The sequence below is a fragment of the Apodemus sylvaticus genome, chromosome 11 (genome assembly GCF_947179515.1).
Source record: "Apodemus sylvaticus chromosome 11, mApoSyl1.1, whole genome shotgun sequence".
NCBI lineage: Eukaryota > Metazoa > Chordata > Mammalia > Rodentia > Muridae > Apodemus > Apodemus sylvaticus.
In genome coordinates this window covers 83,840,429-83,857,816 of record NC_067482.1, presented here as the reverse complement: position 1 = coordinate 83,857,816, position 17,388 = coordinate 83,840,429, and the positions used below count along the sequence as shown (strand labels likewise).

The window sequence follows — 17,388 nt, the reverse complement described above, 5'->3', positions numbered from 1 at the left end:
GTCTCACTTATTTCTGTCCCCTCTCAGCTGCTGTTCCTGGTACTCAACATGATCCACCTCTGTTTCCAGCTCTGGGGAATAGCAACCAAGGGCTTCCTCAGCTACTGGAGAAAACCAAGACACTGGCTGGAGGTAATGTCTCTGATGTAGTCTTCTTTATGGGGAAAAATGATGCTGTACTGGCTGGTTTTGTGTGTCAACTTGACACAGACTGGAGTTATCACAGAAAAAGGAGCTTCAGTTGGGGAAGTGCCTCCATGAGATCCAGCTGTGGGGCATTTTCTCAATTAGTGATCAAGGGGGGAGGACCCCTTGTGGGTGGTGCCATCCCTGGGCTGGTATTCTTTGGTTCTATAAGAGAGCAGGCTGAGTAAGCCAGGGGAAACAAGCCAGTAAGAAACATCCCTCCATGGCCTCTGCATCAGCTCCTGCTTCCTGACCTGCTTGAGTTCCAGTCCTGACTTCCTTTTGTGATGAACAGCAATGCAGAAGTGTAAGCTGAATAAACCCTTTCCTCCCCAACTTGCTTCTTGGTCAAGATGTTGTGCAGGAATAGAAACCCTGACTAAGACAGATGCTAAAGTATTTTTATCTGAAAGGAGAAGTACTTTTATCAGGAAGTTTTATAAATATTAACTCCTTCCAAAGTCACTGTGGTTCCTTCACTGTAGTGCAGAGGCAGAATCGCATTTGAAATCAGGTTTCCCTGACATCCGATGATAGGGCAGCAGTGTGTGTGTATGTGTGTGTGTTCATATGTGTTTTGGTACATAAATACATGGAGACCAAGGTATAACCCTGGGTGTTGTTTCTCAGACAGCATTCATCTTTTTCTTTCTTTCTTCCTTTCTTTCTTTCTTTCTTTCTTTCTTTCTTTCCTTTCTTTCTTTCTTTCTTTCTTTCTTTCTTTCTTTCTTTCTTTCTTTCCTTCCTTCCTTCCTTCCTTCCTTCCTTCCTTCTTTCTTTCTTTCAAGACAGCTTCTCTTGTTGGTGTGGAAATCACTAATTAGAATAGGCTAGCTGACTGGTGAGCTACCTGACCAATCCAGGTGACCAGGAATCAACCTGTCTAAATCTCCCCCACATGGGGATCACAGGCATGTGCTACCATGACCGCATTTTTACACAGCTCTGGAGATTGAATTCAGCCCTGTGATTACCCTTTACCAAAATGAGTCATCTCCGCAACCACTGACTTAATGTTTGACAGGCAACTTGTCACCAGAGTGTCAGGGATGCCGAGTCTTCCCTCAGCCAACTGAAGGGCCTTTCTTCCCATCTTGTAGCTCTCTACGGTTGGAGTGGCACTGGCCTACCATGCAGCCTCTGGTCACCTCACTACTCTTGCTGAGAACATCACTGACCAGTTCCACAAAGGACTTTATCAGAGGTTTGTGGACGTCAGCCTGATGGTGTCATGGAGTCAGGTATGATGGGGGCTCAGGGCTATCCAGAAAGAGGCCATGACTGATATTTCTCTATGGCATCTGCCATACAAGGAGAGAGAGGGTTCAGGGTGATGAGTTTGTTCTGTTGAATGATACTGCTGTGAGCTCACAATGGTGGCATTGAGAGTAGTGAGGTTTGGAGAGCTTCACACATGCCCACAGTTGGGCATCCATGCCTGCTGTGTGGAGCAGAACTTATGGACTTGCAGCAGCATGAGGAAGAAGGTGTCAGTCAACATCGTTTACAGTAAGGAGCTGGCACTAACATGTGTAGATACATCGTGTGTCCTTTCTTTCTGATGATGGTCTTAGATGGAGGTATTTGCATTAAGTGATGACCCTGAGGCTCAGGGAAAGTCTCAGGAGTCATGAAAGGGAGAAATACCCTCTCTAAGTCACTGGATCTCTACCTCACAGATTCTCTAAGCCTCTTTTCTACATACCTTGAAATCTGTTGATTCCCCAGAGCCATCCTTTTCCTAGAATACCCTTACACCCTGGGCCAGCTGCTCCTGGAACAAAAGACAGGGCACTTGTTCCTCTCTAACTACAGTGTTCCCAGCTCCACCTCCTCTCTTTAACTTCCCTCTGCCTCCACATGTGAAGCATCCTAGACCCAGCTCTCCTTTCTGTTGTATGGGGAGACTTAGGAGGCACACGGCTGGTGGTCTTCCTCTTCCACAACTCCAGACTTCCTTTCCTGGATAAGTGGTACCACAGTTGTTCCTGTCTCCTCAGAGGTCATATCAACTCTTTTTTTTTTTTTTTTTTTTGTCTTTTTTTTTTTTATTTGATATAATTTATTTACATTTCAAATGATTTCCCCTTTTCTAGCCCCCCCCCCACTCCCCGAAAGTCCCGTAAGCCCCCTTCTCTTCCCTTGTCCTCCCTCCCACCCCTTCCCAGTTCCCCGTTCTGGTTTTGCCAAATACTGTTTCACTGAGTCTTTCCAGAACCAGGGACCACTCCTGCTTTCTTCTTGTATCTCATTTGATGTGTGGATTATGTTTTGGGTATTCCAGTTTTCTAGGTTAATAACCACTTATTAGTGAGTGCATACCATGATTCACCTTTTGAGTCTGGGTTACCTCACTTAGTATGATGTTCTCTAGCTCCATCCATTTGCCTAAGAATTTCATGAATTCATTGTTTCTAATGGCTGAATAGTACTCCATTGTGTAGATATACCACATTTTTTGTATCCACTCTTCTGTTGAGGGATACCTGGGTTCTTTCCAGCATCTGGCAATTATAAATAGGGCTGCTATGAACATAGTAGAGCATGTATCCTTATTACATGGTGGGGAATCCTCTGGGTATAGGTCATATCAACTCTTATTCATCTTCTCCTCTGGGTAAACCTTGGAGCAGAAACACAAGAGTGTTCTGAACATAACCACAACAGCTGGGGAAACTGAAGGCCCAGAGAGTGGAAGGACCATCCCATAGCCAGAGTGGCCCAGCTATGGAAGCACAAGAGACTCGTCAGCCTTGGGAGAAGATGTACTTTGAGTATCCCAAGCAGAGGACAATCTAGGCTTCTTCCTGGAGGACAAGAATAGACATCATCTTCCCATTGCAATTGTCACTAGAACTGTGACTTCATGAGTCAGCCCTGCCCCTCCCATCCCAGCTGAGGAATGGAGCACTTGCATAAGGGAAGCCCTGAGGCTAAACTTCCTACTCACACTCACGGGTGCTGATCTCCATAGGCACCATGAGTCCCAAGGCTAGGCACAAACCAGGTAGACATCATCTCCACATTACAAACAGCTGGCAGTCCCTTACTAGGCCTGCTCATCACCCCCATGGTACCATGAAATACATTGATTGTGCACGTTGTTGATCTAAACAGGGACTTGCTGCACAGAGGGCAGGAAAAGACTATCCTTGTCTTAAGCATGAGGAGCAGAAGGATTCCAGACACTTCTACATCTTGGATTGTAATTTCTACACCTTGTAGGAATCTAGTGTGCTAACCACAAAAATCAAGACACTCCTCTTTTGTTAACCTACACAGGCAGGAAGCGGGGACCAAGGAAGGCTAGAAGTCGTGGTGAGCCCATCTTCCAAGGCTCAGCAAAGCTCCCCAAAAAAGACATTATTCACCATTGGGAGACCCTTGAGAGCAGCTTCCTGGGGTTCCATAGGCTAGGGGAAGCTATAGGCTTTGGTGTTTGAAGGCTCCATTTTAAGACAGTCAGGAACGGAGCTCAGGCTGTTCCAAATGGCTTCTCTTTGTCTTGGGATGTTTTGTTCTCAACCATCCTAGGACCTTCTTGCAAGGCCAAGTGGGCCAAGCTTTCTCACATTTTAAATACATGTTACAAAACTTAAGGGGTTCTCTAAGATGAGAGAGGAAGAATATACACACATGCCCCTCTATATCTCGGCATATGATATATATCCTATAAATAAATATGATAGTGAAAACATTTAAGAAGGCGCTCTGGTATCCTACCAGATCTACACAAGAAAGGAGTCCCTAGCGAGGTCATAGCTGTGCTCTGCAGTGTCATGGCCAGTGACCTCCCGAGAGCATAGAAAAAGAAGTATAGTCTGCTCCAATTGAAATGTGCTATTAATATAAAAATTCTTATTCAATTTAATAAATTCAATATGCAAACATCTCTATTTGCATTGAATGCACACATTATTTTATATATGTTGGTCTAAATGAAATGCAAAATAAATCTCTTTGCTTAATTTCACCTGTCAAATTGTAGCTACTGAAAATGGAGTTCTATACAGTCTCACATTGTATCTCCTCTCCAGGACTGGCTGGAGATGATGTCAATCATGCCTAGTTTTTTGTTTTCCCCCGCAAACTCACCTGTATCTTACTGAAGGGACCACAGGTGTGCCACCCTCTCACAACTTCCCTGGGCCTCAGTTGTCACAAACACACTGAAACTTGGTCCTTTGCTCTCTCGGTCACTTTCCCGCTTACTGGAGTGCCTGGCATCCACGTCTTTCTTTCTGCTGGGGAGAGGCGATCAGGCCATGTACAGAAAGCATTTCTCCCGGCACTAGGCAAGCGCACAGCTCTTGCGGGGCCTGGGGGTGTGAGTGCCTGTGTTGGACCTGGACTCATCCTGCTGTGCGTCTTCCGTCCCATCACTTTGTTCATCTGAGCCAGGGCCGCCTCAGCTGTAATGTGGGAACCCTTCTAGTTACCACACGATTAAACTTTTGTATCTTCAAGGAAAGCACTGGTAATATGTGACAGAAAGAGGAAGGTATACGCTGTCACTGCTGCCATAATCCTGTCCTTGTAGCAGGATTCACTGTACTGCTGTGTTCTTCCCTCAGAGGGCACGATGCCTCCAGGGAATCCTCCTGTTCCTCTGGATGTTGAAATGTGTTCATCTCCTCAGCTCTCTGAGCACCATGACACCCTTCTCAGCAGTGACCTGTTTCCCTCCCTTCAGAGTCTTGGTGCCATTGGTAAGGATCTTCCCCCTTTCTCCAGTGATTTTCCTAGTTAACCAATACATTGACTTACTCCAGTCAGCTAGGGAATGTCAAACTCCTCATGGGATCACACACCATTGCAAAATCTAGCCACTGAATTCATTACGGTGGGGTTTAGGTAAGAGATATCAGTATAATAAATTACATCTGTGACAGCAATAACTACCTATGGTTTATTAAGCACTGGATTTATGTTATGCTTTTCCACACCCTATTATAGTTATTCCCTGTGGTCATTGCCACCTACAAATCTCTCTATACGTGACCGGGATGGTGTGGAGGGCCTCTCGTATGTGAACATGCTCCATGATCACAATGGGCTGTGGTCAGGAATGGTGGTTTTATCAGAAGACAGAGCAAGGAGCAGTGAGAGGGGATGGGACTTGCCTTGGGACTATAACTTTCAGGTGCTTTGATAGCCACATGCTGCTTCTATATCCTCATGTCACCCAAGTCCTTCACACAGAGACTTCTCTATTCACACACTAGAGCACATTTACCTCACTTGAGGAAACATCCAGCATCCATAGAACACGGAAGAAAAAGGCATTCAGCACAAAAGTGGCTCATGATGCATGGTGCTGCATATGCGCATGAGTTTGAGTATACGCATGCCTGTTTGCATGTGTGCTTGGGACGGTCTGATCTCTGTGCACCACAGGGTAAATCACCATCCAGAGATAGACCAAAAGTTTTGACTGGAGAGTGAAGGCCCAAATCAGGTAGAGTATGGCATGGGGCTCTGATGAGGTACCTGGCTGCTGGTCTTTCTGAGTGTCTCCCAGTTGAAAAGGAGTTGGCTCTGGTCCCATGGGCCTAGTGCAGCAAGGGTTCTCACCTCTGCAGCTGACAGCATTGGCATCAAATCTGAGAGAATCACTTGGTCAGTTGGCTACTGTGAGGAGGCTTGTGTCCATGGGGCCCAGGGCTCACACAGGCCCACAAGGGCCCAAGTACAATCTCCTGCTCCACAGAACGTGGACCCCAGCCCTTGCTAGGCCTGTGCTTAGAGAAGCAGGTCAGCAAATGAGAGCAGAAAGAGTCGATGTCCTCGTCTAAGCAACATGTCAGCCCAGGCTGCTCCTACTCAACTCACAGACAGCACTTAATACACCTGCCAGCAAACTAATGGCTTGTGTGTGTCCAGAGGGTGGCTTGCCTTAGAAATTGTATAGCTCTATGTGGACTTTATCTAACAATAAACTGTTATTAACACCATCTAACATTATATCAAAGAGCCTTTGTGTTAATAAAAGCCCAAGATATAATGAATGATTCCTCACTTAAGCACCAGTACTTGCCCTGTCCAGAATGTACAGGCTGTAGGAACCTGGAGGGTCTAGTCAGGTCCCTCATCCTGACTGGCTGAGATGTAGACTAACAAATTGTATTTTGGTGTTGTTTTCTTGCCTGCTTTGCTTTTTACATTTAAAAAAAAATGCTTACATTTATTTATTTATTTGTTTATTTATTTATTTATGGGGAGAGCATCTGCACAGAGGTCAGAGGACACCCCATTCTGTTCTTCCATCATTTGGGTTCTGGGGCTCACAATGAGGTTATCAGGCTTGGCAGGGGCAGACCACTGAGCTAGACCACTCTGTGGGTGGGAAGGAGGATTTATTTGGGAGAAATACAAAACTGCCAAGGTGATCTCTTGGGGATCCGAGAGAATAGCAAAAGGTGGGAAGAGTCTTGACAGTTTTAACAGTGATCAGTGGGAGGGGGCACAGAAGACAGAGCAACCCGGAAGTTAGAGGTAAGGTGTGGGGGGGTGAGGTGTGAGGGGGTGAGGTGTGGGGGAGCCAGCATGGGGACTCTGATCTGTTACAGGTGTGTGCTAATAGAGAACTAGAGGCCCCATTGCCACAGGTAGTTGGCTGTAGGAGCTATCTGCGGCAATCCTTGGTCAGAGGACAGCCTGAGCTGAGCCCAGACTGCCATTTAGGACATTGTCAGTGTCACTGCCATTTGAGGGGCCGGAAGCGACTCTACCCACTGGGCAGAGTTGCCATCTCATTTTGTTGCATTTCAACACAAGGTCTGATGTAGCCTGGCCTGTTCTTCAACTTGCTATACAGCCAAGGATAGCCTTGAATTTCCAGTGTTCCTGCCTCCACCTCCGAACACTGAGACGGCAGGCATGTTCCACCACAGCCCGGGTGTGGGGCTTTCTTCCTCCAAAGTCCCATGGGAATGTGTGCCGACCACTGCAGAGCCAAGGGTGCTCAACAAGTGTCAGGCAAAAGACAAGGAATTCTAAAGGCAGGGCCATGGAAACAAATGGAGCCCAGTGGTACCTGAGTCAGAGAGCAAGACGATCGTGTGTCATCCACCTGAGAATGTGTGTCAGTCTCAGAGGTGGTGGTTTTAGTAGAAAGTGTCAAACAGTCTGGGCCACTGACACCACAATTAAGACCCAAGTCCCTGTCTCTAACAAGCAGACCACAAACTTAACAAGAACCAGTTTGCCTCTAAGTAGCCCTTCTTGATTCTTCTTAAGTTATTATCTTTACATAGCCCTTGCTGGGTACTAGACACCCGGGAGAGAGACCATCCTAGTAGTAGCAGCCACATGCAGGAGAAGCCCAGGGTACAGGCAAGGTGCTCATGGCCAAAGGCTGCAGGGACAGGTCACTTACATCAGCGGCAGACAAATAGGGTGAGCCTCACATCAGCTGGCCATCCACCACAGGCCCACATGGTTCATGCATACAACATGTGACATGGTCATCAGGTAGTCTCTCAAGCTTTCATGGAGGAAGGATGAGGGCATGGGTCTCGAAGAGCTCTGACAACAGAGCAGGAAGCACAGGTACCTTTCAGAGCTATTGGGTGGCATACAAGGTGAAGACACAGATGGAAACACAGAAAGAGAGCTGGGAGAGCCAGCGCTGATGGAGGCGGGCCTCTTTGGAATGAGAGCCCAAACAAGGAAGGCTTGAACCACATATAAAATCCCTTTCTCCAAGGTTTTAGTGGCTTAAAATCATTTAGAAGTCCCCATATAGCCTTCTTCCCTCAAGAGAGTTGATGGATCAGTGTCCTGGGGTTTTCTCCCTGCAGCTGGTGGGGGCCCTATTGCTGGCCGCCCACTCCCACTTGCAGTGGTTTCTGCTCTTCAATGGGACCCTGTCACGTGGCACCCCTGCAGAGGCATTTCCTGGGCTATTGCTTCAATTTCTGGGAAGAAGTCAAAAAGATTCATGGCACAGTCGTTTGGAGTCTGACCACGGAGCTGTGCATTGTCACTACGGGACCCTCTTTCTGTTGCTGGCTGCTCTGGGTTTCGGAATGGTATGTAGATATGTTGATGCATCCTGAACTTTAAAGTCACAGTTTGTAAGGTTCCATCTGTTACAAGGACAAACTGGCCTCTGTTTGTATAGACAGGGCTGGGCTGCCCTGGCCTGATCTCATGGGAACAGAGCCCTCCAGGATCTACCTGATCTGCCCTTAGCAAGGGCTAGGCACAATCTCCCTTCACTAAGAACAGTTCAGCAAGACCACTGCCTTCCCGGCCCCACCTGCTGACCCAAATCTCTTCTCACTCCCAACTGCTCACGCTGCTTCTACTGAGGACCCCTCCCCTGCACACCCTACTCATTTTTATAAAACAGTGTTCCACGAGGCTCCTTCCCAGCCAGCCAGCTGGTTCTCCTTTTAAACTCTAAGAAGGCCTCATAGCCCTAGATAGACCTTTCTGACTTTCTCTTAATTCTAGCCATGTTCCAAGCAGGTATACCAGGAACTTCCCAGGGTGGTTTCTGGTACATGGTAAAGCTCAATACAAGTTAAAGGAATTGGTCCATACTTCCTCCATGACGTCAAATTCTTCATTCCTTAAAGGTCTGCCAATGTCGACGTGGCTGCGTGTGCTCACACCCTGACACACTCAGGCCAGAGCTCTTAGCTCCTTCCAGTGGTCCACATTCCCTGCTCACTACTTTCCCTTCATCCATCCATCATTCATTTCTTCCTCCATCCTCCTCTCTAAGCCAACTATGTAGCAGGACTTAGCTACCCATCATTTTTCTGTTTACCCATTGATAATTCAGAGAGAGAGAGAGAGAGAGAGAGAGAACACTTGTATGTATATATGTGTATAGAGGACAGAAGACAACCTTGACATTATTCCTCAAACACTGTCTTTTTCAAACAAAGCCTCTTATTGGCCTAGAACTCACTGTCTCTTGCTTCTAAGCACTGGAATTAGAACCCTACAACCCTACATCACCACGCCCAGTTTGGTTTAGTTTGGTTTTTCGAGATAGGGTCTCTCTATGTCGCCCTGGCTGTCCTGGCACTCATTCTGTAGACCAGACTAGTCTCAAACCCACAGAGACCTGCCTGCCTCTGCCTCCCGAGTGCTGGAATTAAAGACCTACAGCTGGCTTGTGTTGTTTCCTGACATTAGTTCTACGGTTCACCGTCACCCTTAGACCTGCAGATATCCGTGTCCATCTGCCTGTGCCCCCAGCTCTTTGTGTCTCACATAGTTCTGCTAAGGATTGAAGAGATCCAAGTGATGATCCAAAGTAAAGTTACGGTTATAAGAGAAAATGACAGATGTTTAAAAGATGTTTCTGACATGTTTCTGAATAGAAGTCCCCTACACTGTAGGACACTCCCACCTGCAGCCTATATATCAGAGTCTAGTGATAGAAATCCAGAAAAGAAAGGGAAAGGAGGCCTTGGGGAGGGTACTGACCTGTCCAGAAGGCAGGGCTCAGCAGCAGTGGGGGAGGGGGGCTCTGGGTCAGCGAGTCTGCAAGCTTTGGCTCTGAGGGCCTGTTAGCACAGCTGCTTCATTTCAGTGGACAATTCCATGGGAAGTTCTGTGGGGCACACAAAGCAGACACTCTAAATGACTAAAGTTTTGCTTGTTTGAGCTATACTTCAAAGTAAATTGGATTGTGAACTAAAAGGTTTCAGTCAGTAGTGAAGAAATAAAAAACCTAGGCATCCATATCCTCAGGCACACTTTGGCTTATCTTATAGCACACATAAAGACCCAGTAGCCTGCCAGGTCTCAGACCCCTTCCGATCTCTGCGACACAGGCCCAACACTCAAGCTGAGAGCATAGATCGTACAGGAAATGACTCTGAGACAACAATAGCATGCTTCATAGTAGGATGGATTCGCACTGCAGAGCTCAGTCTGTAGTTCCACCTGAGGGGCATTTTCCTGATCGAGTCTCACCAGGCAATCGCTGAAAAGCCGCTAAGCAGCAGCAGCAGCAGCAGCAGCAGCAGCACCAGCAGCACCAGCAGCACAGCAGCAGCAGCAGCAGCAGATACAATGTCCACTTCATAGTTTATCAGATCAACAAAGTCATGTCATAGCTTGCTAACACAGAACTTGCTCCTTTCTTTCTCTCCTCCAGTTGAGAGCTACTTTCCTGACTGTTTTCCAAAACAGAAAGTCTTTTCACAGAAAATCTCTCGTGACACTTAAAGACATCGCTGCTTACACGTGGCATAAAGTCCTCACCCTTCTGGGGCTGGAAACAACACCTTTGGGAGAGACTGAGGTGGCTCTGGACCACGTAAGTGGCGGGACCTTGGAGCAGGAAGCAGCAGCACACATTCAGGCTGATGTCTCTACCATACAGCCTTGCTTTCTGCTATGGGGATTCTGGTTCAACTATCACTAGAAAGGCTCAAAATTAGTTCTCAACCCAGGCAGGTCTCACTAAATCTTCCCTTGAAATACTAGAGAACTCAGAGGGTTGGCGGCTCAGCCTCTGCTCACCACATCCCCTAATCACCTTGTAATACTGAAAAGGTAGACTCTCTGCCCCACCCCACCCCACCCCACCCCTGCCTTCGGTTAGTCACTTGCTTTTTGGCACTTGCTAACAGAGCCGGTTTTTCACCCAAACCATGGAGCCCTTGGTGCTTTGGACTGGGCACTCCAGACACTAATGCAAACAAGTCAAACCTAGGTATTTTCACAGTGCATTCTCAGCTGTCATCCATGACTGATGTTTACATAGCACTCATGCAGCCCTGAAGGCTGTCAGAAGCAGTCTTAGTGCTGTGTGTTTGGATAGGACTCTCTGCCCGCCATGGGCCCATTACTGCCTTCGGATTCATTCAATGGCTCTTTGTCAAAGCATCATTAACTGTAACACTTACGAAGGAAGCAGTGCGTGCACAACACCAACAAAGGAACCCAGACGGGGAAAAAAAAAAAAAAGGCCCAGCACCCAGGGCTTGTACCTTATACATCCAGGATGTTTTATAACACAGTGAAAACTTTCTGAAGTCAGATCACTAAATTACTTAGATGAAAAGAAAAAAAGGAAAAAAAAAACCTACCACATTCCAGTTTGCATTTATTAATCTGTCTTCCCTTCAGATTTATTACCTGGATGAATTTTCAAGTCTATTGGATGAACTTCTGATGAAGATAGATGGTTTGTCTGACAGCCTAGAACTTTCTATCCTAGAAAAACAAGCATTGGAGTCAAGGGCAGGGGACAGTCCTTCAGTTGGCATTTCAGAGGACCAAGCTACTGGGGTAAGACTATACAAATAATTTTTGTTAATTTTCTACACCACTAATTTAATATTTTAAAGTTGACTTGAAACCATGAGGTAGAGTTGTATAAAATCCCTCTAAGAATAATTATTAGTAGAAAGATGTGCTCCAGCCAGAATTGATTTAAATTATTTAAAATGCATGGCAAGTCTTGAAGTTTCCAATGATAGTGTAGGTCCATCCCATCACTTCCATTATAACTGTAATCAATAAAGAGACTGGGAAATAAAAATGGAAAGTGCATCTTTCCAGAGATGAAGGATGTCTGTTAGCATAGGATGTGACTGATAATGCTAAGAAGCCTTCTAGATGCACTGTAGACTCAATGGAAAGAGAAGGGGTGCTTTCGTATGCAAGAGCATACATGGGTCTCCAGATTAGCATATCTGCAGGTACCAGTCAAAGGAGAGGGCAAAGGGGCATACCTCTGAAACCAATCACCACAAAAAGGTGACCAATGCAACAGGGTGTTCTCTCATGGAAAATAATTCAGTGAAGAAAATCCTTCAGTAAAAGTAGAATATAAAGCTAAGAAAAAAAGAGCACAAAGATAAAATAAAAAAATAAGAATAAGTTGACAGAAGTGAGCACTAAGTAGCCACAGTTATAGACAAATCCATTTCTACACACAGTGAAGAGATGAAAAAGAACAATAGATTTGCAAGAAAAATAAATGACTCAGCAAAAGTAACTTAAAAATATTTAAGTCTTAATTTAGGAATCATAATGAACAGAGAAATCTGAAAAAGACTGCTGTATACAAGTCAGAGAAGGAATAAAGATGTAGATCTATACAGATGTTTCCCAACTGACAATGGGCCACATCCTAAGAAGTCCACTAGAACTTGAAATAGAGTGCACAGAAAGGTATTTGGGATGGCTGAATGGCAGAATTAGAAACCCAGCATGGCACAGGACCAGGTCCCACTGGGCCTAATCAGGATCTGCAACTCTGAGTATAGCCTCTGCAGAATGACCATTTCTTAAAAGATCCATCTATCTAATATCTGTCTATCTGTCTGTTTGTCATCTGTTTATCCACCTATCTATCACCTATTTATCTATTGTGTGTGTGTGTGTGTGTGTGTGTGTGTGTGTGTATAAGTTTGTGTGCCATGTGTGTGCAGTTACCTTTAGAGGCCAGAAGAGGGCACCACTGACAGTCAGTCAGATCTTCTGGAACCCTATTTACAGGCACTTGTGAACAATCAGATGCTAATGCTGAGAAATGAACCTGAGTCCTGTGCAAGGGTCATGCTGCCTCTTAATCTCCAAACTCTGAACCACAACCTTAACACTGAAAACTTGTAATTCAAACCATCATCAGGGAATATCTGTATATCTAACCAGGAACTCTGCCCCAGGCTTAAAAAGAATAGATTTAAATCTGTTAAAACATAGCAGAGCTAGCCACTAGACAAAGTATAAGCATCGTTCTATTTTCACTGGCTGCCTCTACATGATTTAAAAGTTTAAAAAGTTGTATGTTTTATTACTTATTATTTCTAATTATTAAACTGATTTGAATGTTCCTATGACAGGGAATACAATAGCCAACTGCATGAGAAACTTAAAAAGCAAGAATACATATTGGTAGGAAAAAAATAAGTTATCCCTTGACATCCCATGTAACGTGTTCATAATAGACTTTTAGAAGAAAGTGAACCATGAGAATTTCTATGCCATGAGATTTGAGAATTACAAGATTAGAACCAAGTCTGATGTGTAGCATTAAATCAGTACTTAGAGGAAAACATAAATGAGAAAGTCTTTATTCAACCCAGTTCACCAGCAACAGTCACATGCACATAGCAAAGCAGGAGGGCGGGATTGCAAGCATGAAGCACAACGAGCAAAGTCAACAACCAATATAAAGTGATCCAGTAGGGAGAATGTGTACGCCATCAGCTAGCCTAGAGCTAAATATGTGTACACAGATCCCTAGGGGTACATCGGGTCTCCGTGTACACAGATGCATCTCTCTAGGGTTAAATCAGATCTCTGTATATACAGACCCCTAAAGGTACATCAGATCTCTGTATATACAGTCTATGAGGGTACATCAGAGGATTTTCATTAAGACTAAGGAAAACCAAAATATTGTTAAAAAATTCCACAAAGTCATTTTTAAATGGTTCTGGGTCTCAAACTAGGGACCACACCTGTGCTTGCCTTGCATTTGTGAACTCAGTTAAGACAAGAACTCTAGCCAGAACTGCATGTCCAGCTCCCACTGAAACATTTCTAAGACATAAGCCTCCTTGCAGGGCCATGTGTAAGCATACTTACGGTGTCTGTGTCATGACTCTTAGGGTCAGAACTGCGGGTGTGTCTGAGTAAGTTTCCATGTGCATAACCTGTGCTCTTGTGAGCCCTTCCATATTCACTGTGCACCAGAGTCCATGCTGATTGCATAAACTCCTCAGTGTTTATGCCAGTGGCTGCGGAGGTTCCTTCTTGTAATGTGTGCCCCAAGGACATCAGTTTTACTTCCCTCCCACTGGAAAACGCAATTGTTTTCTGAACAGTCACTTCATGAGACATCCATTTATCAAAAATGTATTACACAAAAAAACCACCGTTAGCTGGGATTGCCAATGCCTGTAACACCCAGGTTCCACAGCACAGGAGGATGGGAAACAGGAGGAGCAGGATAGCTGTCCTGCTGGGAAGGATCTGGGTGTCAGTGGTACCTGAACAGGCCAAGCCCAACTGGGTTCTGCAGAACAGACTCCTCTTTGTATGATGAAAGCCAAGGAAAGGGTCCATTTGATTTTCCTAACTCCCGGGCACTTGTTTTTCATCTTAACCAATAATAATTAAGATTGGTATCTCTCTAAGCTGGCAGGATAGGCTGCCTGAAGCTATCGCTAACCACCTGCAAATTGCATTGTTCTTTGTGTCTAAGTGACTCATAGCAAGAGAACGCTGTGGACGCCAGGCCCACCCCGCCTCTTCTCGTCCCTGGCTCATTGCTCATTCTGTGATTCTTGGCCCGACTTTGCCTCTTTGCTACCTTTACCTAAAGTCAAATAAAAGTCCCTACTGTACTTGTTGTGGCCTAGGCCTCCCACCACTCAACTTGCCTTTTCTTTTTAGAAGCTTGCCAGGCCTGAGGCTGCAGTGCAGCAGGAAGATGCTAAGGGGTCTCTGCCGTCTAAAATTTCCTCTTGACTTGTCTTTGTGAATACAGTTAAAGCAAGATAAGTCAGCCAGCAAAGAGCAACTTCATCTCAGGGCATAGCTGACCTGTTCTAGCAGGGTGCAGCTCCTCCGTAGAACATCTGTCTAGCACTCGTAAGACCCTGGCTTTCGTCCCTAATAACGGATTTTGTTTTTAAGTGTAATTACTTAGTCTCCTTCTGCCAGGATGAAAGTACAGGTTCATTCCCATGGCTGCCGCCACCCTGGGAAATGGGGAGCAACACTGAAACCCTGAAAATGATCTGTGTCCACCCGGAAGATGAAATTCACAATCCCAGAAAATAAATCTCAGAAGGATGGGGAAAAAAAATCTGGACACTTTTTGTGTTCATTGAGATCTGGGTATAATGTGTGTTTCCCACGAGATAGAGAGGGGCCACTGACAGTGTGGTCAAGGAATGAAACCGAGAGGCCTCTGGGAAGAATGCAATCTGCCATTATCAAGGACCAGGGGCCACTGCATTTTTGGATCTGAGTAAAACTGATCTTCCCACTTGGACTCCTGTCCTGGCTCTGTCCTTGCTGACAGAAGGTGCATCACAGTCCACATACATGCTACGTCTGTGCCTCTGCAGAGCACATGGCCAGTGCATGCTCAGTAAACTGACTATCAGGCAGAAAGCGATAGTGCCTATTGGCCAGAAAGAACCCAAAACGAAACCCGACCAGGAAAACGTTTGATGGGCAACTTTGAAGGCAGGATTTGTGAAATTTTTGGAGCTGTTCTTATAGCATTTTTTTTGTAAGTTTGAAACTATTTCCCACTGAAAAGCTTTTTGAAAGTCTTCTGTGTTGCACAAGCCCAGAAACTGCACAAAGATGGGTCACCGCAGTGAACAATAGTTTTAATAGTTCTAAGAAGTTTTTTTTTTCCCCCTTAAGCTTCTCTATATTTTAAAGTATATCTTGGTGTTTTTTTTTTCTTGGAAGGACATCACAAGAAAAGCCCGTTAAACTTAACTGCTTAGATGTTATTTACAGCTATTGGGTGTATTAGGAATGACGGAAACAAACGCCCAGCCAGAGATGCTGAGGCAGGGAGCCTTCTGAGATAAGCATTCTTGGCTTCCACACTGTGTCTGCTGAGACGGCTTAACAGGGAGAGATGTCCCGTGGCTCCTGATGTACTCTCAAGTGCCAAAATGTTGAAATAGTGGTATACACAACCCCTTTCTTTGGATGTATGTAAGCCTAGCATTCGTGACACTGGATATAAACCAGGGCTTCTGTGTCACTGCAAGCATGGAATTTATTTACAAAAGCCACATTCCCTCTAGTGGGGGGTCACGAGACTGGAATCCTTGAATTTTCCAGGATTAGAATGTGCCATCAGCCGATTGTTATTTAAAGCAGTTTGTGTTTCATCAGCTTCAAGCAAACTGCAACAATGATCGCCCTTAAATACAAGATAAAGGGCTGTATTTGTTCGCTGGAGTACAGTAACAAGTATCATAATCAGAAATATGATGTCTCGCAGTCTGGAGACCTGGGGTGCATGGCCCTGGAGGAAAGAGCTTGCCTGGCCTTTTTCCCAGCTTCCCAGCACTCCGGGGCTTGGGGCAGTCTAATTCTAATTGGCATGTTCCCCATCTGCATTTCTCCATAGCCTGGTGTTCTCTTTCTAGAAGAACGTGGTTGTGCTGGATGAGAGCGCACTGTGATGACCGAATCTCAGTTCCCACAAAGCCTTTATTCTCAGGCATTGAAGATTAGCACTTGACAGGTTTTTCCCCCCTTTGGGTAAGAAATAACCCATCACAAACATTTGTGCAACTGTAGCTCTCTAAAAACTAGGCTCACACACTCTCACATCAATTCCACTATTTCTAGGAATTCCAACAATTCAACAAAATACTTAACTTGTTTTTCACTTTCTCAATTTAGTCTGTAAACCTTTTATAAAAGTAATACTTGGTCCCCGCAGTGTATCCCAGTGGGTGAAGTTCTACCTGTTACCAAGTCAGACAGCCTGAGTTCAGAACTCAGCACCTACAGACGGAAGGACAGGAACAACTTTTCTGACCTCCCCGTTTGAGGTGGTACATGGGCACACACATGCACACATACACACTTCCAAACACAATCACATATATATATATATACATACATACACGTACCCTAAAACACATATACACATACAGTGTGGTCTTTACCCTAAGCACTGCATGGTTGCCAAAGAGTATTTATCCATAGTGCCTCAAAGGAGACAGAATACAGGATACTTGTAAACCACATGGGATCCCCATGACACACCTCATCCATGCCACTAACACAACACAGTTGGGAAAATATTAACTCCATAGCAGTTTGGCAGCCAGGGTCCATAGTGATAAATAGAGCCCTGGGAGTTTCTGCACTGATGTCAATGCATACCCAAAGTGATTTGCTATCCAGTGGCAAGTTGACGATTATTTAAATAGTACCAAAGAAAGGGAAAATCCAAGAAGATTCAAAGATTTTCCCAGTCCTGGTGCCATGTACACTTAGCCAGCGTTCCGCTGGGTTTGTCTTAGAGGAAGACAAAGACTCCAGATTGCAGGTAGCATACATAGAGATGCCCCAGCTCCAGCCAGCACCAGTCACTGTACTGATGTGGTGGTTATTTTATCTACTTTTCAGAACGTGGGAAAGTGTAGAATGAAGTTGTGCAGACCTCGCTCTGGACTCTAGGAAGAAAGTCTATCCTGGCCATCAATCTCCTTGGCTCCTTTCATT

General features: G+C 45.3%; 1 protein-coding gene across 1 annotated transcript in view; it reads left to right on the top strand.

Moving 5' to 3' along the window:
* Pkd1l1 (polycystin 1 like 1, transient receptor potential channel interacting) overlaps positions 1-16,334 on the top strand; it is a 136,510-nt gene extending 120,176 nt beyond the window's left edge. Inside the window, exons 49-55 of the mRNA XM_052199716.1 lie at positions 28-132; positions 1,287-1,427; positions 4,761-4,895; positions 7,989-8,219; positions 10,310-10,471; positions 11,287-11,448; positions 16,299-16,334. Coding sequence (XP_052055676.1) covers positions 28-132; positions 1,287-1,427; positions 4,761-4,895; positions 7,989-8,219; positions 10,310-10,471; positions 11,287-11,448; positions 16,299-16,334 — 972 coding nt within the window. The remainder of the gene's footprint in view (positions 1-27; positions 133-1,286; positions 1,428-4,760; positions 4,896-7,988; positions 8,220-10,309; positions 10,472-11,286; positions 11,449-16,298) is intronic.
* The last annotated feature ends 1,054 nt before the right edge of the window (positions 16,335-17,388 follow it).